At 49.0% G+C, this 23467-nt stretch overlaps 2 protein-coding genes across 2 annotated transcripts; one reads left to right on the top strand and one right to left on the bottom strand.

Annotated features, from left to right (window-relative positions):
• Window positions 11952-13227, top strand: LOC8075939 (heavy metal-associated isoprenylated plant protein 34). Its single transcript, XM_002448153.2, has one exon. The coding sequence runs from the start codon at window positions 12240-12242 to the stop codon at window positions 12813-12815; it is 576 nt and encodes a 191-aa protein (XP_002448198.2). The 5' UTR covers window positions 11952-12239; the 3' UTR covers window positions 12816-13227.
• Window positions 18862-22471, bottom strand: LOC8056016 (auxin response factor 8). Its single transcript, XM_021462546.1, has 3 exons — window positions 21207-22471; window positions 20165-21108; window positions 18862-20021 (listed from the first exon to the last, which is right to left on the bottom strand). Exons 1-3 carry the CDS (start codon window positions 22359-22361, stop codon window positions 19952-19954), a joined length of 2169 nt encoding a protein of 722 aa, XP_021318221.1. The 5' UTR covers window positions 22362-22471; the 3' UTR covers window positions 18862-19951.

The following is a 23467-nucleotide window of genomic DNA, read 5'->3' as shown; positions in this document are numbered from 1 at the left end:
TTAAATGCTACTGCAAAATAAAAAGTTTCAAAACAGTGGAATAATATTTTTAACATGTAAGGCTCGTAAATACGAACCTAACGCAATTTGAATGGACCAAATCGGATTTAAAATGAGCATGTTATAAGCAATTTAAATCTGGTGGCAAAACTGTAAATACTGAAAACGTAATTTGATTCAAATCGACGAAAATACGTTTTCCAAACTGAAAAGCGTAAAGCTGAGATTACGTCATGGACCGCGGGTTGATTCCTGGAAAAGTCCAGGGACTCTTTAGCAAAATAGCCGCGAAGGGGTATGTTCTAATCTGGTGCCTTGGTTTTAGATCGAACGGCTCAGGATCAATCCACGGAGGGAAGAGGAGATGCTGGCCGGCTACAGAGCTCTGGCCGGTGGCGCCATGGCCGGAATAGAGTGGAGCTCGCCGGAGTTCTATCCAAATACGATTTCGGCCTCGGTTTTCGATGGGAAAAATACTGGGAGATAGAGAAGCTTCGTGCGAACTTACCTAGATGATTATAGAGGCTCGAGGAACGGCCGAAGACCACGGACAACGGAAGCTGGCGGACGGCGGCGTTTCTGCATGTTCGGCGAAGGTTATAGGGTGAACCAAAGCACAAGAGAAAGAAAGAAAGAGCTTGGCAACCTCGTAGGAGATTCGGGAAACTCGGCTAGAGCTCTAAATCGGCGGCGCGACCGCGAATAGGGCGCTCCACGGCGGCGGCTTGTTCCTGTGCTTTTCGGCGAGATCCAAAATAGGATTAGGGCGTTCTCGCGATGACCAAGCAAGGAATAGAACACAGAGGGAAGGCTGGGGAACCGTATATAGGCAGTGGCGATCTTCTCACAGGAAAATCCCGTGGAAACCGAGAAGGAAAGGGCGCGGCTTGCTCTGGACAGAGGCCTGCTCGGCCACTACACGAGGAAGGGGAAGGGACTGACACGTGGTCCCGACTGGTCAGTGAGAGGGGAAAGGAGGGAAAGGATGGCGCGCTGGGCTGGGGGGATTGGGCCGCGGTTGCTGGGCCGACTGTGCGCTCTGGCCAACGGGCCGAGGCCGAGGGGAAAAGAAGGAGCCAGGCCTTCGGGCCAAAACAGAGAGAGGGAGAGGTTTTCTTTTTTTTATATATACTTTCTAATTTTCTTTCTTTTGTTCCAAAGTCATTTTCCAAACCATTTTAAAATCACTTTTGAAATATTTTTGAGCTTTAGACAAATCACTCATGTCGACAAAAATTAGTGCAAAAGCATGAATGCACAACAAGTTGCTAAGTCCTATGATTAATTTTATTTAAATGAAAATATTATTTTCCTATGTTTCATGAACACAGAAATTCATAATTAAATCATTTTAGCTCTATTTCCCAGAAAACAATTTTTAGGGTGTTACAAATCTACCCCCCTTAAAATGAATCTCGTCCTCGAGATTCGAAAAAGGCACGGATCCCAAAAGAGAAAACAAGAACAAGATCTTGATATCTAATTCAACTTCACAACTTGTATTCCAATGTAATCACTTATGTCTCGGGGATCACAACTTGTAAACAAAACTTCCATAAAATGTCTATTATTCATAGCTGATTAAAATCCATCTTGTCTACCAACTTTTTGACTTATACAACTCAAAGACATGATAACTTAGCATGGGTATGCCTCCTCAGGTAGGAGTGGACCACCTTGATACTCAATTCTTTTCCCTGATGGTGCGGTTAAGAAAATTTTCCACTGGGTAGCATAGATCACTGCCTTGTGTGCACATAACCATCCATTGCCAAGAACCAAAGGAATATTGAGTGACTCTAGCACAATGAGGTTTACAGTGAAGTTTTCCTTCTTTATGACAAGATTGATATTTGAGCAAACCTGGTCTGCCTGTATTTCTCCCATTGGGGTTTGAACTAACAAAGGCTTTCTCGTCGGACACTTCACCCGTTCGATTGTCTTTACCAAGTCAGCGGATATGAAAGAATGTGAAGCACTTCGGTCAAACAGAGCAAAAACTAGTACTGAGTCCACTTGAATATAGCCTCCCACCACTTTGGTGGCTCCTTGAATGTTATGCATATCCACATTGTTCAGTCTTCCATTGATATAATTTCGCTGTACTTTATTTCCGAGAGCAGGCTTCTTACGAGCTTTCCTTTTACGCTTCCGTCGTTGTGGATTTTGATTTGATTCATTGTCAACTTGCTCTTCCATATTATTATTTTGATAACACTCAGCTTTGTCATACTCATAGCATCTTTCTTCAAAATCAAGATGATCATATTCTTCCCACCTATCCATGAGAGGTGTCATATTGTGCTCCGGATTCATGGGGCACTACACTCCCTGTCATCACGTGACCAACGTCAGTAACACGGCAAGGATAGATGATCATAACCATAGAATATCTTAGAAGACAATTATCACTCCAAGCTAGTCCTAAAATGCATCACTCGTGATATCAAGGTACTACCCCCCTTAAAATTAGATTGATTGGGGACACTAGGGACTAGTTCTCCTATCCTTTTTGGACGCCACACATCATAGTCTTTTACATTCGTGGTACCGAGTCTCTTGTTCCAACATTATCCAATTCTTCTCCATGTAACCCCTTTATTTAGGCTACCCCCCTTAATAAAGGTCATCTAGGGGACACAAGAAAGGTAGCTAGCATGTTTTCCAGACAAGTTAACTAACATTGAGAACTTATGACATCCCAAAGAGCTTCTGTGCAAGAGAACAAACATGTATCCTGAAATTTTCCCGCGATATGAAAAACACCAGCATAGAAAAACAGGTATAACTCCCATTCTGTTAATCCAATAGAGTTGTAGCTTATACCGTTAGAAAGATTATGAAATTCCCTACAACTTTCCTGTAGAAGACGTCCTTAGGTTCTGTATTTAGGCTCAGGTAAAACAGCCAAACATAATATCCTTCCTGATAATATCTCAGCAAAGATGCAGTAAATTCCAGAAATTATACCTCGAGCTACTTAACTCATATGGAGATGATCCTTACATTGTTGAAAAGCTTATGAAATCCTTTACAACTTTCGTATACAACTTTTCCCCAGATTCTGTCTTTAAGCTTGGCTGAGAATAGGAATTGCCAGATCTATCCAGATTTTGAAACAGAACAGAAACATCCAATTGTAAATATCATATCTCAGGTTCTACTTATCCAAATAAGTTCCAGCTTATACCGTTGGAAAGAATAGAAAATTGTCTACAACTTTTCTATAGAATACTCTTCCAAATTCTATAGTTATATATGTCTAAAACAGTAAGCAACCGAAACTGGTCCAGGTTCTTGACAGCACAGTTGTATCCTGTTGTGATTTTTGTAACTTCCAAACCATAACAGCTATGAGGGTGATTCTTGTGGTCAGAGAAAGATCTTGGAGTCTAGTTGTTTCCAGAAAAGTTTAGTAAACTTTGCACGACCAGATCTTGATATACACTATGATTATTGCAGACTGCTCCAGAAATCAGCAAAAGACAGAAACAGGATATAACCAAACCCAACTACTTATGTCATTACTCCGTATGCCTTAGTTCTATAAACTAAATGAAATTGTGAAGAACTTCACAAAATCATTACACTCATTACAAAGATCCAAATCAAACATAAACATAGTAACAAGCAATTAAGCATTAAAGGTTCACAAGGCACACAAACTCAACTTTCGCTACTAGCGTTTTTATTACACCAGGGGACACGGACACCTATATCTTAGACTTAGTGTGGTTATCTTCACGATGCATCTGTTGCTTCTTTTGTGGACAAGAGCTTATATAATGTCCTTCTTGTTGGCAGTGATAACACCTTCTCTTAGCTGGTTCCTCTGTGATGTTATTTTCCACTGAAGTGTTGTTCGGTGTGTTATCAACTTGCATACTCTGATGGTTTATCTTTGCCTGGTTAGATTTCTTTCTACATTGCTTGATCCTCCGAGGTTGAAACTCTCTATAAGTAATTGTCCACCCATCTATGCATACCTCATGAGCAGTGGGATTAGCTTGGGGAATTTGTTCATCTCCAAGGTTTGAGTTTTCCTGACGAGAATTTGAAGCTACATGTGACATCTTGGGATTTGGGTGTTGATCACTTCCCAATCTCGGCTCTAGTGCTTTTGCCTTCCTCTTCTTATCCTCATTAGTCACACAGGTTGGTTTTGTCTTAACTTCCTTCTTAGATGACATATTCCGAAGACAAGGAAGACCATAATGCTCACAACAGTGGCATTGATCCTGATATCCTGATGTATTACTCCCAACGCTTCCACGATTTCTCATATTTTTCCAAGCTTCTGCTACTTGTCTCCTCACGGGTCCTGAGATACGTTGTTGAGAGTTCTTATTCTGAGTTATTCCTTCCACTACTTGTGTTTGCATGGCTAGAAGCTTCTCCATGTCGAATGCTTTTACGGTTGGAAAATCTGGGTGCTTTTGTTCCTTCTTGTCAAAGGTCTCCTCATTATGATCCATCTAAAGAGACAAAGAGAGAGGATTTAGAATAGAGACAAGATTTTATAAAAGAACTAGGCAAGAGGTAAGCATAACTTTTAGCAACCATCAAGGTCAAGGCGAAAAGCAAGAAGTAAGCAAAGATAGAAGCATGCCAAAACGTCCAGTTCTAACTAGGCTTGCGTCCTACAGTCAGCATTGCTTTGATACCACTTTGTAATACCCGATTTTAAGGACAAAACCAGATATACACTATATATGAGTTTTAGAAGTCAATTCTCATATATAGCTACAAATAAGGGGTAATATCAAAAGACAATGCATAAATATATAACGTACTTAGTATAAAAGAGATAACCTTTAATAACAAACAGCGGATAGACAACTCCAAACTTCGGGTATTAACTTCTCTCTACAGGATCCAACTGACTGGTTGATCACAAGCCTAACACATCTCCTGAAGTGTGGGGGAAATAGCAAGAGTGAGTCCATGTCGAACTCCACAAGTATAGCAGCTAGATTGTATAGCCCTCATAATCTCATGATCAATGTGACATAAATAATGTAAAGCATTAAATAATAAATAATGGGCATATTTAACACACAAGAATCATCATCGTCGCAGCAAGAATCCCCAAGGCCGCTCCTGACCGTGAGCTCGGCTAGTATACTAGTTTTTAACCCTCTGCAGAGGTTGCACATCTTTACCCATGAGTCATGATTTACCCTTTCGCCCGAGGTAGCTAGTCTCTTAACCCCCTTCCTAGGGAGGTCGGCAGGGATCACTATGAAGTCTTTCAAAGGTTCGTCTAACAAGTTAGGGCCGCTTGGTTTCATTAGTCAGTCCATGTGATTCACCCGCAGGAATCCACGGTCTGCTATTCCCCAATTGCGCCACAACGGGTAACCGCTAACGAGCTAGAAAAGTTACTCATACTTAACTAAAGCCAGAGCCATTATAGCCCTCATGGTTGCACTGTTGTCCCGGTTATCACTTACAGATAAATCATCAAGTGGCTAAAAAGTCATTTTTATCATTTATTACTTAACATTGATCTAGTCACAGGATCATGGTCACAGAAATAAAATCCAAATGCTAAACTTGCCTTAATCCAAATGCTCTTGCTTATCCTTTTGTTTCTGCTAGTCTCACTTGTTGCCAAAGCTTTGATCTTGATCACCGAAACTGCTCTCCGTCTAAACTCGATCATCATCACACAAACAAACGGAGACAACATACACGAAGCAAACAAGGCTATAATTAGAACAGTACACCAATCATATAAAAACAGTATGAAAAGTTTATAAAAAGATTCTACGCAGCGCTACGATTTCATAGACGTAAAGATCACGAAAAACGGAGTTAAAACGGAGAAGATATGAATTTTTCCAGAATTTTCTATAGATAAATAATTAATTAAATGCTACTGCAAAATAAAAAGTTTCAAAACAGTGGAATAATATTTTTAACATGTAAGGCTCGTAAATACGAACCTAACGCAATTTGAATGGACCAAATCGGATTTAAAATGAGCATGTTATAAGCAATTTAAATCTGGTGGCAAAACTGTAAATACTGAAAACGTAATTTGATTCAAATCGACGAAAATACGTTTTCCAAACTGAAAAGCGTAAAGCTGAGATTACGTCATGGACCGCGGGTTGATTCCTGGAAAAGTCCAGGGACTCTTTAGCAAAATAGCCGCGAAGGGGTATGTTCTAATCTGGTGCCTTGGTTTTAGATCGAACGGCTCAGGATCAATCCACGGAGGGAAGAGGAGATGCTGGCCGGCTACAGAGCTCTGGCCGGTGGCGCCATGGCCGGAATAGAGTGGAGCTCGCCGGAGTTCTATCCAAATACGATTTCGGCCTCGGTTTTCGATGGGAAAAATACTGGGAGATAGAGAAGCTTCGTGCGAACTTACCTAGATGATTATAGAGGCTCGAGGAACGGCCGAAGACCACGGACAACGGAAGCTGGCGGACGGCGGCGTTTCTGCATGTTCGGCGAAGGTTATAGGGTGAACCAAAGCACAAGAGAAAGAAAGAAAGAGCTTGGCAACCTCGTAGGAGATTCGGGAAACTCGGCTAGAGCTCTAAATCGGCGGCGCGACCGCGAATAGGGCGCTCCACGGCGGCGGCTTGTTCCTGTGCTTTTCGGCGAGATCCAAAATAGGATTAGGGCGTTCTCGCGATGACCAAGCAAGGAATAGAACACAGAGGGAAGGCTGGGGAACCGTATATAGGCAGGGGCGATCTTCTCACAGGAAAATCCCGTGGAAACCGAGAAGGAAAGGGCGCGGCTTGCTCTGGACAGAGGCCTGCTCGGCCACTACACGAGGAAGGGGAAGGGACTGACACGTGGTCCCGACTGGTCAGTGAGAGGGGAAAGGAGGGAAAGGATGGCGCGCTGGGCTGGGGGGATTGGGCCGCGGTTGCTGGGCCGACTGTGCGCTCTGGCCAACGGGCCGAGGCCGAGGGGAAAAGAAGGAGCCAGGCCTTCGGGCCAAAACAGAGAGAGGGAGAGGTTTTCTTTTTTTTTTATATACTTTCTAATTTTCTTTCTTTTGTTCCAAAGTCATTTTCCAAACCATTTTAAAATCACTTTTGAAATATTTTTGAGCTTTAGACAAATCACTCATGTCGACAAAAATTAGTGCAAAAGCATGAATGCACAACAAGTTGCTAAGTCCTATGATTAATTTTATTTAAATGAAAATATTATTTTCCTATGTTTCATGAACACAGAAATTCATAATTAAATCATTTTAGCTCTATTTCCCAGAAAACAATTTTTAGGGTGTTACATAAAGCGCCCCGCAGTGCCGCTCGGTGAACTGCCCCTACTGCACGCGCACCACGTGCTGCTAACAAGGGGACGGGAGGGGGCCGTCGGGATGGGAGGGAAGAGGAAGGGGCTGCCAGGATGGGAGGGAGGGGAGGGGGCGTGGGGCTCCATGTGCGAGGAGCGTCAAGGGAGAGAGGAAAGGGCGTGTGGATGAGTGGGGGGAGAAGATATCGAGTGAAACCCTAAGTCGTGTATATATACTCCATGCGATATATCGGACCCGGATGGGTCGAGATGGGCTATTTAGGCTTCGAGATGGACCACTATATCAAGGCGAGCCTTATATAATAACCGTCTCGGTTAATGATTTAACCGAGGCGGTTGCATTACAATGTTCGCCTCGGTTAGTAGGTTTTAGGATGCGTTTTTTTAACCGCCTTGGTTAATAAAAAAAATGACCACCCCAGTTAATAATTTATCGAGATGGTTACATTACAAGACCCGTCTTACACTACCCGCCTTGATTAATAAGTTATAGGATGCAGTTTTTTTATAACTGCCTCGGTTAATAAAAGATTATCATAATCTAAGTCATTAACCGAGACGGTCGGAAATCTTGCCCACTTCCGAGGCCCATTCTAAAATGTCTCGCAATTTTTTTTTTGTTTTATAGTGAAACTTGCTCGATCGTATCGATATCGTATACTCCTGCCAATGTAGGTGCCGTGTGTTGTGTGCACTGCGCGCGCGCTGGAGGGACTGTCGAGCAGTCCGGAGTGCATACGGTATTGACCTGCGGCTGCGGTGCTGATCCAATCAGATCAGCTTTTTATCTGGAACAGCTAGAGCAAGCTAGTGATGGCCCGGCGCTGCAAGCAAGAACTGGTAGGCCACTGGCCACCAACACCTCCGACTCCGAGACCAAGTCGCTGATCATCGATGGATCGATCGATCGACAGCGCCCCGCCTTAATAATGTTAAAGCGGCGCACGAACCCGGCCGATCGATCTCGATCGGGACGGGGGTGGAAATGCGGAACAGAAGAACGGGACAGCGCGCGATCCTAACCCGGGCGCGTACGGCTCATACGCATGCATATATATGTCTGTCGTAATTTTCTGGGCGTGGGCGCGCGACGCTGACACTTGTGGCCGTTCTTCTCCCCAGTCGAATCGACGTTCTTCGCAAGTCGTGGAGTCTGAAGGCGAGAGAGCATCGCATAGCTGCATGGAATATTTTGACGTGGCGTTGCTCGTCAGTGCACCCGTGCACGGCAGAGGCCAGTGGGTGTAACGCCATACATGTCGACATATACATAGTATGCATAATGGTTTTGGTCAGGGTCAGCCGTTGAGCCTGCAGAACGGTTCAGGCAAGAGATAAGGACACAGTAGTGGGCACTCTGCATCGATCTGCCTACTCCTCCTACCATCGCGCCGCCTACGTGGATGCGCCCACGTGGACTCCGCCAGTGCGCACGCGCCACATGCGGCTTTATTTGGACCGTCTCACGGCTGTGTCTGCATTGCCTTGGATTTGCATGCACCTTGATCGAAAACCACAGCGCGTCTAACGATTGGGCTGGGCTAGAGGACGTGCGGATCGGACGACAACAACTCCTCCTGATTCATGACACACTGTGCTGCGGTCGGTGTCACAGGATAGCTTGCATTTGCCTGCGGGCGCTGGCGGCCAGCGGACCGTTTGGAATTTTCTTTCGTTTAGTATCTAATTTATTAAATTATACTGTAAGTATTTATTCGAAACATCATCCTATCTTTATTTGTACAGTACACGCGTGACACGCCATTCTTTGGGACCTCTCTCAACAGACTGGAACATTCAGTGTATCGGACTGTTCAGACAAGCCTTTTTGCTCGCTCCCATGCGTCTCTCCTCGAGTCTCGTAATGCTGATCCGATCCGAAAGGAGAGCGATGTCACGTCATGCACGCCTAGTACGTACGGTCGCTGGGCAACAGTAGTGTAGTGTGTGTTCTTCTTCTCACGCTCGCGAAAAAGGGAAAACAGTGGCTCTCGATCGGTCGTGGTCCTGTAGTTTTGGTTGTTTGCCGATCGCCGTCGCCCACCCTGTGGATTACATCGCCCTCTCAACTCACAAAGTTATGGGCCTCTATTCGTAGAAAACCGCTGCCGACTTCTCCGTAGTGATTAATCTCTGGAGCAGGACGTGCGAAAGGTACTCCCTCCGCCTGCTATGCATATCCATTCATCGATCAGCTCATCAGGAACAAAATATTTTAGCATCACGTACTCATCTGCCGATGAAATCTCTCTCTAATCTAATCCGACCCCTGACCCCTGCCAGCAGGAGTCATGAATCCATCGTGTGCGCCCACTGCCAGCCGGCCCCGGAGTCCCCGACGACCGTCCCTCTCCGCTCTGGCCACAGTCGCTGCGGGAAGGGGACCTTTGCCAGTAGGCCGGCTTTCACGTGGCCACGCGGGGCCACACTGGTGGCGGCGTTACAGTAGTAGGAGTATGTGGCGAGCGTGAGGTGCCGGGGCAAGACCGCCTGTCACCGTCGCAGACCCAAGGACAAGAACGCTAGCGAGGGCCCTGTGCTGCCGTCGTGCGTGCAACGACAAACTCGAGGCCCTGGAACATTATTTTTGTTCCCTACCATACGTCTCATCTGATACCGGAACTGCCCTTGCGCCAATTATTATGGCCATCGGCCAGTAATAATAGTGATAATTGAACAGACGATAGGGGCCATCCGGCCACATGCGAGAAATTAACCACTCCAAAGCATAAGTTTCAGCATTTATAATATATTGTTTTACTATAGATTTAGACATGATATATATCTAAGTTTATAGTAAAAAAAAACATGTATCTATAAAAAACCAAATCGTCTTATAGTTTATAACTGATATGATACTTAGGCCGTGTTTAGTTCCCGATTTCGTAACACTGTAGCACTTTTTCGTTTGTTTATGGTAATTATTATTCAATTATAGACTAACTAGGCTTAAAAGATTCGTCTCGTAAATTTCGACTAAACTGTGCAATTAGTTTGTATTTTCATCTATATTTAATACTTCATGCATGCGTCTAAAAGATTCGATGTGACGTGAAATTTTGAAAAAATTTAGATTTTAGAGTGGAAGTAAACAAGGGCATACGAATGCTAGTCGTTCTAGCAATTAGAGGGTTTACCAAAGAAGGAACAAATGACTCTGGTTGTCCCTATACTACAATCAACAACATATAACAAAAAAGTTGCTGGTGGTTAGACTTGTGGAGTGGGCGGGTGTCAAGCCGATGGGCCTTTGGAGATGGCAATGCAAAGTTTACTGCAACTGCACTGACTATGCTGATGCGACTACAATTAAGCCAAAATGTCAAGTTTTTTTTGTATATATTTTGAATGCTATAACGTCTTTAATTCCATTTGAACTATTCTCACACATTTTATGCAGTGGCTTCCTATTCCATTATAAACATTGTCCATCTAAGCACACCTATACCGGAGATCTCAAGTAACATGTAGACAGAAGAAGGGCATGGTTAAATCTTCTAAACAATGATTAGTCAAGATTAATTGTTATCCATGAGGTAGTTGTCTAACTAGCGCCTTCCGTCTGAGATAACATTGATTTGTTTACAACTAATATAGAAATTGTACACATGACAGTTATTTAAACTACGTTTCTAGATGATGTCCAAAGTAGAGGAGTGAGAAAAAGAGAGGAGACAAATCTCTAATGATGATGAAATTATCGGGCAATTTCGCTTGGATCAAGCACATATGAGATAGGATAATACAACTGCTGACTTTGGGTTTAATTGTTTCTTTTTCTTATCTTCACCTCACACAACAACATTATTAAGCATGTCTCCAACGGTAACCAGATATATAGATAGCCTATAAGAGATTTTATTGGACGAAAGAGAACAACGCTAGCGAGGGAACAATGGACAGCCTCGCATGTTCTCGAGAAAAAAACTCTCACTGCATACGTTCACCCTGTTGAGGGAACGCCCAATAAGCCGCTGAGAGTGGACTGATATGATCCATTTAAAGTAACATTTTAGAAATATGTTTTTGTCTCTTCTATCCTGTGTGAAATCTAAATAGTTTAAACTCTTAACAACTCATTACACTTTGATGATCCGATTGCTTACTATACTTTTGACTGTAGGACCGAAGCAGCCGGTTGTTCACTTATTCGGAAACGGACAAAGTGCATTCCTGGTAGATCATGTACGAAGGTGGCACAACCTTATCACCTTTATTTTCAAGAAAGGTGGTTTGGCATTTCTGTCTGGATGACGCGTCCACCACATTTAGATTAGAGGTGACAAATCCCCTTTTTTCACATACAAAATAAAATAAAAAGAAAGATCACAAGTGACAAAACCCAGTGTGTCCGGTGGGAGGTCAGCACACCTGTGTGTTTGGTGGTTCGGCCATCCGGTGGCTGTGTGGGGTTTTGTTTTGCATCGTTGCATGCATGGCTTGCCCTGTTCCTATCATCACAAGGTTAAATCCAACGTTTGGAGTGGCCATTATACATCAGGAGTCCCAGACGGCGCCGAGCGCCCGAGCCCACTCCCACGGACGGGCCGCACAGGCGCCCACCGTTCGCCGAACGCACCTTCAACGTGTGGCCGTGGCGGGTGGCGCGCCAGAGTCCAAACCTCCGGAGGGCAGTGCCGTCATTCCAGAAACAGCCTTATCCGCTTCCGGTCCCACAGCCCCCGCTCGTCTCCACTCTGCAAGCAGCAAAACCCAGCCAGTGCACCCACTGGTTTCAGCTTTCCAGCTTCCATTTCCACCCTCCTCTATAAAAATCCAAGCCCGTGCAAGTTCCAAAACCATAGCCATCCTAGTCCTGGCACACCACTCTCGCTCGCACTCCTCGTCGGCGTGGTTCGTTCGTGGTTGCGGCTTTCCGCGAAGCGAAGCGCCGTCCACGGTACGTGTAGAGGTAGCAAGCCAGAGCCACTGTTGCTGATCGATCGGCCGGTATGGCCGGGAGTGCGAGGTCGTCGGCGGCCGCGAAGCACGCGTACCGGATGTTCGCGCCGTCCAGGGGCGGCGGCGCCGCGACGAGGGGGCCCGGCGCTGGCGCCGCGGAGGAGTTCGACGAGTCGGACGTCGTCTGGGGCTCGTTCGGCGGCGGCGGCGGCGCGGACTCCCACTCCAGCCCCGGGGCGGAGCTGCAGGCCGCGGCCGGCTGGGCGCGCCCGATCCCCGCCTCCCGCGCCGGGGCCGGGCGGAAGAAGCCCGCCGCCGTGGACGGCGGCGGCGCGGCGGGGTCGCTGCCGATGAACATACCGGACTGGCAGAAGATCCTCGGGGTCGAGTACCGGGACCACTACCGCGCGGGCGAGTGGGAGCCTGACGCGGACGACGACGACCACGGCAGGGCGCGCGGCGGCGGCGGGGCCGGGGCGGAGATGGTGCCGCCGCACGAGCTGGCGTGGCGCAGCCGGGCCGCGTCGATGTCGGTGCACGAGGGGATCGGGAGGACGCTCAAGGGCCGCGACCTCAGCCGCGTCCGGGACGCCGTCTGGAAGAAGACCGGCTTCGAGGCGGACTGACCTGATCGTCGGTGATCCGCCGCCGCGCCCGCGCCGGCGGGGGATGAGCGCGCGCGGTTGCCGGTTGGTGTTGGTGTAGGTATTATCGGTAGGTTAGAAAATGAGCAGTGCTGCTAATTTCTTATCTCTTGATTTCTTTCTCTCTCTTTTTTTTTTGCCCTTGCTATCATCACTTTTCCATTTTTTTTTCCTTTTGCGTTTCCATGCTTGTAAGGGGAAAAAGTCGGGGTAGTAAGCTTTTTCTTGTTTTTGTTCGTGTTGATGCGAGCCAGAGGGTTGGGTGTTCGTTATTCATGGTGTGACAATTTTAAGGGCACCTGGAGAAAAAGGACGAATTTGTACAACCGATCAGTTGGTTGATCATGTCTTTTTTTTTTTGTCCTTCTCTAATGAAAAATTTCAATTTTTTCCATGTTCCAGTGATCCGTACGCTACCTTCTCTACTGTGTGTTGTGTGTTCAACGCCAAACCGCAAAGATTAATTGAACAGGACAGCAAAGCCGCGATCGTAGGTACAGTACAGTACATTGCTATAAATCACTCTCCGTTCCTTTTGGACGAGTGCTACTGCTGCGCCTTACTCAGTTACTGTAGATCAGTAGCAATAATGGGTGCATAGGACCAAAACGATCGATGTGAATGCCGATGTAACGGCAGGCGAGACCCACTGAACAGTAGGAAGACACCGAATATTTCAGGTCCTGTAGTACATGAATTTATCTTAAAATAGCTTGGATACAACCTGCTGACAGCAAAACAAAACGTTCGATTCGAGGCTGGAACTGGATTAAGAAGACACGCACAGCATGCATGCTGCCTGCGAGTCTCCGCGCCAGAGAGCTCCAATAATGGATTAGAGAGTAGTACTAGTAATACTGCCTTACGCTTGAAACAAAACGTTCCTTGCACCGTGTCGTTTTCCGGGCGCTGCAGCTGGATAAGATCAGGTAGGCCCCGCGCCGGCGCGCACCCCATCTTGCTGCACTGCACACGGGAAAGCGGAAAACCATCAGGACGCACCGGCTGGATTCCCCGTCCGACTCTCGACTCGCCCAACCCACCACCGCCGAGTAGACGAGTCGTGACGCTCGCTAGCTGCGCGATTGTAATGTAAGCGAGGAAACGGACCCCGGCCGGCTGGCTGACGGGACGTCCTCGGACGCTGCGGCAGGTTCAGAGCTCGCTGCACCGATCGAACGTGGGCGTTCCTAGTTTTGGCGTTTTGGACGGGACGCGGGGGGTGGGTGGCACGTGAGGCTGCTGATCTCCGTAGGCGGAGGCAAAGCATGCATGCCGCAGGTAGGTGCACCACGTCTATGACTCAGCGCTCCGCGGTGGCGCGTCGGCGGGGGGCCCGGCGCGCGCGCTCCCCAGGTCCAAGCTTGTCGGGTCCGAGAGCAGCTGCCTGTTGCCCATGCACCGCGCGCAGGGCAGCGTATGATGCCGCGCCGCGATCCGCGAGCGCGATGGTTACTTTTTAATCGATCGATCTGCGGCTTCTACCGCAATCACGTGTGGACTCTAGGGGGTCGGTCGATCGCGCTCACTGGAAACCTCCGCGCCGCGCGATTGCCGATCGATCGACACTGGAACGCACGCGAGCGTAACCGGCAGCAAGTACAGTAGGCTGTCGCGTGGGCAGGCTGGCGGCCAGACGTGGCGACGGGCCGCGGCGGGGAGGGCGTGCGTGGTAACCTGGCGGGTAAAGGCGGCCAAGCGCGGACGGGCACGGCTAGCCACTAGCCAGCTTTCCTATGGGCTGGATGGATCCGTCGCCGCGCGAGTGCCCGGCAGATGGTTTTGACGCGCTGGTAGGGGGACGGAGCGACGGAACGAGTCAGTGGGCGTGGTTGGCGTCAGGTTTGGATTGTTCTCCGCGCGAGGTGGAGGTTGCGGCTCTCCCTCCCTCGCTTTCGCCCGGGCCCACGGGGCCACTGGTCCGATATTTTCTAGAGGTTTCTTGTGTGTGCCGAAACGGGGTGTCCGGTCCTGAAACGGCAACAAAATTTCCTGACGTTGACACGACGGGTAACCGCCGTTCCTACCCAGGCAGGGCTGGCTCCTCGATCCGGACTGCATGCACTCCATGCCAAGACAAAAAAAAAAAAGCAGCTCTATCCAATAATCGGTTTTGCTGATGTGTCCACACTGTAGGAGTAGTACTCATCGTTATTGTTCCACGATGGCGACCGATATCAACCAAAGAAATGCCGAAACAGTTCCATCTCCCGGCGGCACCTTGGTGCGACGTCAAAAATGTACTCGAGCTAACAGTGGTCAGTTGGTCACACTAATAGCGCTGTCGCCCCAGGAATTGGGATGGTCTTGTCCTATTCAAAACCACTTCAAATCGGTAGCCATCACCCCTCTCTTCAGAGCTACTCCCTCCATCACAAATTGTAAATCATTCCAAGAATCTTGGAGAGTCAAATTTTTCTAAGTTCGACCAAATTTATATTATAAAATAATTATTATTATGGTACTAACTAAGTATCATTAGTTTCTTTCTTAATTATATTTTTATAGTATACTCACTTTATGTTACAAATCTTAGTATTTTTCTCTATAATTTTGGTTAAACGTGAAAATGTTTTAACTCTCTGAGATTTTTGGACTTACAATTTGGTATGGAGGGAGTATTTATTTTCAGTTGTCACATATACACTGTTCAATTGCGACCGCGGGCTAGTAGAATCTGCATACTGTAAGGGTGTCCCCAACGGTGACCAAATAGATAGTATGTTTTTATTGGACGAACACGTTTCACCAAGGAAGTTTGGTTGATCGGTAACTTTGGTGTGACGACTATTCAAAACATCCCGCAAAATGGATCAATCTACAAATATTGGTACAAACACCTGTCACGATACTACTGAGGATTGGACTGAGAACTCCGAGAATTGGTTTCAGAATGAAGGTGAAGATTGGGATTCAGGTAGAATACAGAGTCCAGAGAACAGGTTTCAGGCCAACTCTGTGGTACTTAGTCTTGTACAACCCACGAAACCGCTTACAGCCGGCCCAAACAACCTACGTTACTTACAACTCATTGGCAGCACCAGCACGCCTACAAACCGCCTCGCGCACTCGCCCCACCTTCTGCTCACGCGTGCTCTCTGACCCGTTGCCGGATACTAAACAGTATCCTTCAGAGTACCTGAATCCCTTGTCGTATGACTGACAACGTTATTCAGCTTCCTTCCTCACTTGATCCTGACAATGCCGTGCAAAATTTCACAAGTCACAGGAAGGCCACTTCTATGTAAAAATAGTCAATTTCCAGTAGAACATTTTGAAAGAATGCAACAGGAGGGCTTTCCAGTAAAAAAGCCTTGTACCCACGGGAAGTGCCTCTTTGGTCAAGGAAAACATCCAGAATTTTTTGTTAGCTTTGGGTCCTGCTCCTTCACCTGTAAACTAGTTGAGTGTGGTGTTCGAAATTGTGGTTATGGTCTTTTGGTGATGTTGGTTGTGCCCAGCTTGTTCCTTTCAAGTTTTGCCTGAGTTATTTTTCAGTAGTTCAGTAATTTTATCTTCTCCAGTAGCTGTCCTGTTTAAGGGGGTTTAGCCCCGCTGAGCACTCGTTTGTTCAGATTTTCCCCCTTTCTCTCGTCTAATAAAACTTGTTGCAAATCTCTTGCCGTTCGTTCAAAGAATTAATGGATTTTTCTTTATTTCGTTGTTTATGTAGCGAACCTCTCCCGTAGTTTTAGGTTGTTGCTTAGTTTCTGGGTTATCGAAGCTTTGCAGGCGACATGGTCGTGTCCTACTCCTTTTTTTTTTTTTGAGAGGGTCAGCTACTACTACTAGTGTGAGAAATCATTTCGAACTCGCAGTGGGCTCGTCTGTAACTCGAACACAAATGGGCCTGCTACCGGAATGGAACTACACGGGCCTGCCACTGTCGTCACCGATGCATCAAAACACGGCCACACGAGCATCGCCCCAGTATTATGGGCCAGGCCCTTGACAGCTAGTTAATGTAGGGATTTTGGGTCTCTCTCTATATATAATTTGGACCATCGTGTCTGCACCAGCGTGGTTTCATCCGTATACGATCAGTAATGTATGCCGTGACTTAATTAATTCTGTTTATAATCATGTTTATGTCCTGCTTCTGCCCAACCATGCTTACTGATCTCGTGACAATGTGTGTTGTTCATGCTATATTGTGTATGTACGATAGATCTTTCGCCAAAAAAAAAGGCTATGTGCGAAAGATCGTGGCATCCTAATTCGTAGTTTTCACGATGTTTTATATTCGGAGTTTTCGTCTTGCAATTGATAGGGGTGCTCGTTTTGCTTCATCTCGGTGCCAAACAAAAAGCACAGCAAGCAGGCCCGTTGACGATTGGATCAGCAGCGGGAAATTGATTACTGCTCGTCGGAAGCGGAGCTCGTCTCTGCAGCCAGCGCCTCCGACATGGTGCAGTGTGCCGCGGCGAGGTCGCGCTCGGTGGTTGACTTCTTGACCCCGGCTGACCGACCCGGTGCTTCGTGACGATCGACGTGCCTTCGTCTCGCCCTCGCCTGTCGCCTGTGCGGTGTGCGCTGTCCGTTTGCTGTCGCTCGGCTCGCGCCTCGGGCCTCGGCACACGCCGCCGCTGGCGCTCCGGCGACGTCGTGCACCGCGCCGATCGACGCCGCTTTTCTTTGTTCCCGGCGGTCCCTTTGCTACTCGATCAGTAGCAGAGGCGAGTGGGCAATGCAACTGTGCAAGTTGATGCGCCGCGACGACGGTCACGGGCCAGTGTCGTTCTCCGTGTCCGAAGGAACCAGCAGCAGTTCTGAGGGCAAAGCAAGAGCTATACTAGCAGACAACAGCGACAGCGATGGTTGCAAGCAAGCACCGACAGATCGACGGTGTCGCCTGAACAGACAGACTGACCGATGCCAGCGCGTGACGGCGACCCCTCAACCGTACTGTACACCGCAGGCGTGAGCGCGCACCGCACCGCTGCAGCAGCGCACGCTTGGCTCTGCGGGATCGCGGCTGTAGCCAGCACGAACGCAACAGCGCCTCACGCATCAACAAGACGGTGCACTCGAGACTGTTGAGGTGGTGAGGTTTCGCCGAATTCTAATGATGCTCCCTTTGATTCAGGTCACGCCACCACCGTGTCTGTGATCGCGCACCTACTTCTCCTTCTGCTTTGTCGTATATTACTTTCCTATATACTTTCCTCATAGGCCGTCTCATCAGCTATCAAATCAGCCAAACTTAACTCCATCGCCTGCTACGCTAATCCTGCTGCTCTTCCTCCGTACTGTACACTGTGACGGATTAGTTTTGCAATCCCAACAAGGGAAGCATTTTAAAGCTAGCCAGGCCCGACACTTGCGCCACGAAGCGTGGCGACTTGCATCCAAAGTCATAGACATGTGCCGGTCCCTTGACCTGCCATTGTGCCCTGCTGTTGTTGTCACGGCGGCAAGAGCTATAGACCCTCCAGATTAGACAACACTCTGGTCTGCTTAGGTAGGCAATTATGGACTATAATAGACAGACACATCCATTCTGCTCCTAATGATCCTGCTGCTAATCCCTGTCGCCTCTGCATCCTCTCCCTCTGACCCCTGACCAACCCAGACCCGTCGCGCGTCGGCATCACGTGTGAAAGCGAAACGCAGGCAGTCCGACGAGCGCGACGACAAAGCACCTGTCGTCTCGCGGTGGAGCATTCTATCAGGCGCGGTGAGACGGCCGGTGACGACGCCTGTTTCTTGACCGCTAACCCCTTCGCTCTGCCTTGCCGTGCGCCCGCGCCTCTCTTCTCCCCCCGTGTTGCCATCGGCCGGCGACAGCGACGCGGTCAAGAACACCTACCGAACAAGCAAGGCAAGCCGGGGGGGGGGGGGGGGGGGGGGGGGGGCGGCCTAGCGACGGAGCCATCTTTGTCTCCTGGTGGTAGCTGGTCCAGGGGCTCCTGCGACCTGCGTGGTGGTGCGATCTGCACCGTCGTCGTTGACGAACCTTTGTTGATCAATCAGTACCCCCTGTCTGTCGCCGAAGATGATGACATTACCAAAGTTTGGCACAAATTACATGGTGGTTAATTCCGAACACCAACACTTGTGTTAGCACCGGCGGCTTCTGCCACTCATTGATTGATTAGTCAGCCGTGGAAATTCCAAGAGCTTGATTTCAGATACGAAAACACGCTCTGATCGCGTTAGCTGGGATGTCCATTTCGTGCATGCAGCAAAGCATCTTCAGAGCATCAACGGGCAAGCAGCGCAATTGTTTTGCCGGGGCAGGCAAACGACAGGGCGCCGGTTGGGCCGAAGCGCATCATCAGAGCATCAAAATGGCCGCACTGCAGCAGGGATACGCAGCAGAACGCACAGTACGCCTGGAGCTGCCCAGGCACCCCCAGCTCCGTCAGAACCTGCAGTGACGTAAATGAAATATTCCAGGCATTCATCAATCGATTCATCTGCTGCTCCTGTCTCTCTGGCTCCGCTGCTCCACGGGTCGGGATGACAGAGGCCAGGTTTATAGTTTGATGAAAGATTAAGATTACATCTTTGTCTGCATTATCAGAAACGGCAGTCAAAGTTATTCTGCAGGCAGAAAACCATGGCAAAAGTACTGCTGAAGCTCAAGCTCCTTTGAAAGACAAGAATTTCATAGAAAACTCATAGGACGAATTTCATAAGAATATGTTGCAGAAAAAACGTAGAAAATAGGAGGAAAATGCAGCAATCCAAAAGGGCCCTAAAAATACAACCTAGCTGAACTAAATTACCGCATCAGCTTAGTTTCCTGACTCTAAGCCTAGGATGCACTAGTTCCTAAAAAATTTTGCAAAATTTTTCAGATTCTCCGTCACATCGAATCTTTAAACGCATGCATGGAGTATTAAACATAGACGAAAATAAAAACTAATTGCATAGTTTGGTCGGAATTGATGAGGTGAATCTTTTGAGCCTAGTTAGTACATAATTGGACAATATTTGTCACAAACAAACGAAAGTGCTACAGTACCTATTTTGCAAAAAATTTTGGAAGTAAACAAGGCCGATCCAAGAAAAGCTGAATGCAAGCGGCAGCATGCTCGGCTGTGCATCCGGCTTAGTGCATCCTAGGAGTATAGCGCCCTAAGTTATCGCAGCCGATCTCGATTGGTCGGTCATCATTTGCCAGTGTTGTTGCTGCCAGCGTCGGTCAGTATGGTGATCCTCCGCGCGGATTTTACGAACACACTGCAAACAAACAATGAGAAAAATGAGAAAACGGGAACCTTTTTTTTCAGTTTGTTAGTAGTCATCATCGAAAGGAGTTGTAGTACGGTTTGGATTTGTATAAAAAAAGGAAGTATAATAAGTCGCTAATGATGTGTGTTCACCTGAAAGGCTCGTCGCCGACGTGCTTCACCTCGCCGGCGATGGTGCGGTAGACCATGTGGCTCCTCAGATCAGCGTTGTTGATGCCAAAGAAGCTGGACAGGCGCGCGCAGAGCTCCTCGAATGAGCTCAGCGCCGAGAGGTCAAGGTTCCTGCCGAGGGTGTCCGACTCCACGAACACCTTGCACTGCCCGGGCTCCAGCGCAAACGCAGACAGTGAACTGTCTCCAGACCACCACAATGTCAAGGAGGGCGAATTCTTCTTGGCAGGACTTCCATGGGAGACGTCGGAGCCAGAGCGATCAGAGGTGCTGGACGTTTTCTCGTCGTCGCAGTCGGGCTTCGAGGAGCCGCTCCTGGTGGAGCTGTTGCTTTTCATCTGCTCCTCGGTCAGTATCTCCCGTCCGAAGAGCATTATCACCGGTGGCTTGACGTCGTCGCCGTTCTTGGCCTCGGATGATGGAGAGCGGGGTGCTGGGCTGCCGATCTTCAAGCCGGTGGCGATCCTTGGCGCGGGAGGGGCTTGGTGATCGGCGGGCTGGATGCCACTGAACAGCAGGCTTCGCTGCAGGTCGCTGAGGTGAAGATCCGAAAAGAATGGAGCGAATTGCAGATGCCTGGCTCCCTGTATGCCTGCAGCAGCGATGCTGTCCGGGATGACCGGGAAGGACGGGACGAAATCGTGGCGGTTCCCGTCGTGGTTTGGGGCAGGGAGGAGTGCCAGTGATGGTGGTGCCAGTGGTAGTGGGTGTGTGGGCGGGAACGGGAAGGCGGGGTCGAAAAGCTGCTGGCGCTCCGAGCGAGTCTCCGTGTACGACGGCGTGCGCGGCTTCTTGCGCGGCGGCGGCGAGAAGCGGGGCAGCTTGGGCATGCTCGACACCAGCTCGACCCTCCACGGGCACACGCGGTTCACGTTCCGCAGGAGCTCAGGCTCGTCCCAGGTCACCTATGAAGCAATCGCCACGATTTAACCGAAAGGTTCAGAGAAAGAAGGAACATGGAGGGAGTGGCGGCGTGCGCGTTGTTTTATTTATTTACGCGTACCTGAAGGAGTCGCCAGGGCGACTGCGGCCACCGTGCGGGATCGGCCGGCTCGACACCGGCGATGGTGCCCATGAACCAGCTGATCCGCGACAGGTCCTCCGTCTCGAACGCCATCTTGAACCGCAGGCCGGGGCACCAGGGGGCCTGCATGGACTCCTTGACGGCGGCCGCACGCACGACGAACTCCGGCGCGCTCGCGCGCGGGTAGTGCACCACCTCGAACGGCTGCCCGGCGGCGGCCAGCCTCGCCGCCTCGACCACATCCTCCGCTGGGACTTTGCCATCCGATGGACCCGCGACGGCGACGCCCGCATTGCTGCCGCCGCCGCCGCGGCGGCAGAACACGCGCTTGGCGCGCCGCAGGCCTATGTGGACCTTGCCGTCCTCCTCGCGCACGAAGACGACGGAGTCGCCGGGCTGGAGCTTCTTGTTGTGGACGAAGTTGCTCCAGCCTGTGGTGAGCAGGTGCCGGCGCGGGGTGCCCCGGTAGATGTGGCGGAACGTCCACTCGACGCCGTGCACGTCCCTGGCGGAGACGAACTGCACGGGCGGGGAGAAGCTGTAGTCCAGTTCCGGGAAGATGGACAGCGCGCAGAAGCGCGGCACGGAGAAGCCGCCGCCGTTGTTGGCGTCGGACGGCGTCAGCGTCTTGGCGAAAGACAGCGGCCTGGGCTGCTGCTGCTGGCCGCCGCCGGCGTCGCCGTCCCCGTCCCCGTCGGCGCCGCCCCTGCTGCTCCCGTCGGTCTTCACCAGGGCGGCGTCGCCCACGTCCGCCACCGGCTCCCAGGCGCGGAGCGGGACGAGGCGTATCCTGGCGTAGACGTCGTCGGTGTCGGGATCCGCCATGAGCCTGACGGCCGCGACGCGGCACGGCACGAACGGCGGGACGCGCAGGTCCACGGCGGCGCCGCCCGCGTGCTCGGCGTGGCCCTGCGGGAAGTAGTAGACCGCGGCGCCGACGGGCGGCACGGCGCGCATGGAGCCCGCGCACGCCTGCCACAGCCGCGGGTGCACGTCGACGTCGCGCCCCCTGGGCTCGGCCGCGGCGCCACGACGGGCCTCCGTCTCCTCTGGCGATTCGGGCAGCCGCGCCGCGAACGTGAGCATGGTCGTCCCGAGCCGCCGCGTGGGCGCGCAGGCTGCAGCAGCAGACATGACTGGGCTCTCTCTCTCTCTCTAGTCCACGAGGAAGGAGAGCTGGTTCACTCTTCTGCTGCTATCAGGAACGTGTTCGGTGGACTCAATTCAAATACTAGTGCGGTTTACAACCGCACAAGAGATTAGCGCGGGCGGTTGGGTGGACATCGTCGTAGAACCAGAACGAGTCCTCGTCCGCTGGCTCGTGTACAGCATGCAGTTAACAAACCTCCACACACGGCGCACGCCCGTTGCACACTCTTGCACTGCATCATCGTCAGTGATGCGACGACGAGACTTTAGCAGGAGTGAGCGGCCGAGCGCGAGTTGGAGTAAAACTGTTGAGTTTTTTTTATCTACGTGTCATTATAAAAGTTCAAAATGATTCATATATAGTATTGAAGTTTTAAAAAGCTCCTTAATATAAAATTTACTTTCCCCAGATGCTACTTCGGTCAATTTTGTTTATAACAACATGTAACGGCCAGCAGAAAAGACGAATTTGCTCTCGGTTATTAAATACATCAAATTTTTCATTCTTTTGTTTAGGTCCACTATATTCCTATGATTCAAAAAATACCATTATAATTCAAAATTTTATCATGATTTTTGTCATAATGGTACAGAGAAAAAGATGATTTTTTTTAATCATAGGAATATAATGACACCTAAGGAAAGAATAAAAATTTGATGTATTTTATAACCAAGGGCAAAATCGTCTTTTTCATTGGCCGTTACCTTCTGTTACAAGCAAAAGATTGATCAAAGTGGCACCTGGGAAAAGAAAACTTTATACAAGGATACTAAGGAGCTTTTTAAATTTCAATGGTAAATAAGTTATTTTGAACTTTTATAATGGCACAGAGGCAAAAAGCTCAAAACTGTTGGGCCGTGCCTGGGGCAAGCGGGGAGTGAGAGGCGTTTAGCTAAGGCCTTATTTAGTTCTTAAAAAGTATTTAAAAATTTTCAAGATTGTCTATCACATTAAATTTTTCGACACATGTATGAAGCACTAAATATAGATGAAAATAAAAATTAATTACACAGTTTGCCTATAATTTGCGAGACGAATCTTTTAAACCTAGTTACTTCATAATTGAACAATATTTATCGAATACAAATGA

This window comes from Sorghum bicolor, chromosome 6, assembly GCF_000003195.3.
Source record: "Sorghum bicolor cultivar BTx623 chromosome 6, Sorghum_bicolor_NCBIv3, whole genome shotgun sequence".
NCBI lineage: Eukaryota > Viridiplantae > Streptophyta > Magnoliopsida > Poales > Poaceae > Sorghum > Sorghum bicolor.
The sequence above is the reverse complement of the archived record's forward strand: the minus strand, read 5'-3'. Positions and strand labels throughout refer to the sequence as shown.

Bases quoted from the DNA above. Each gene is read 5' to 3' on its own strand.
- LOC8075939 (XM_002448153.2), top strand. From the start codon at position 12,240: ATGGCCGGGAGTGCGAGGTCGTCGGCGGCCGCGAAGCACGCGTACCGG.
- LOC8056016 (XM_021462546.1), bottom strand. From the start codon at position 22,361: ATGTCTGCTGCTGCAGCCTGCGCGCCCACGCGGCGGCTCGGGACGACC. The intron at 21,109-21,206 runs GTACGCGTAAAT...ATTGCTTCATAG, and splicing joins CGCCCTGGCGACTCCTTCAG to GTGACCTGGGACGAGCCTGA. The intron at 20,022-20,164 runs GTGAACACACAT...GTTTGTTTGCAG, and splicing joins GTCGGCGACGAGCCTTTCAG to TGTGTTCGTAAAATCCGCGC.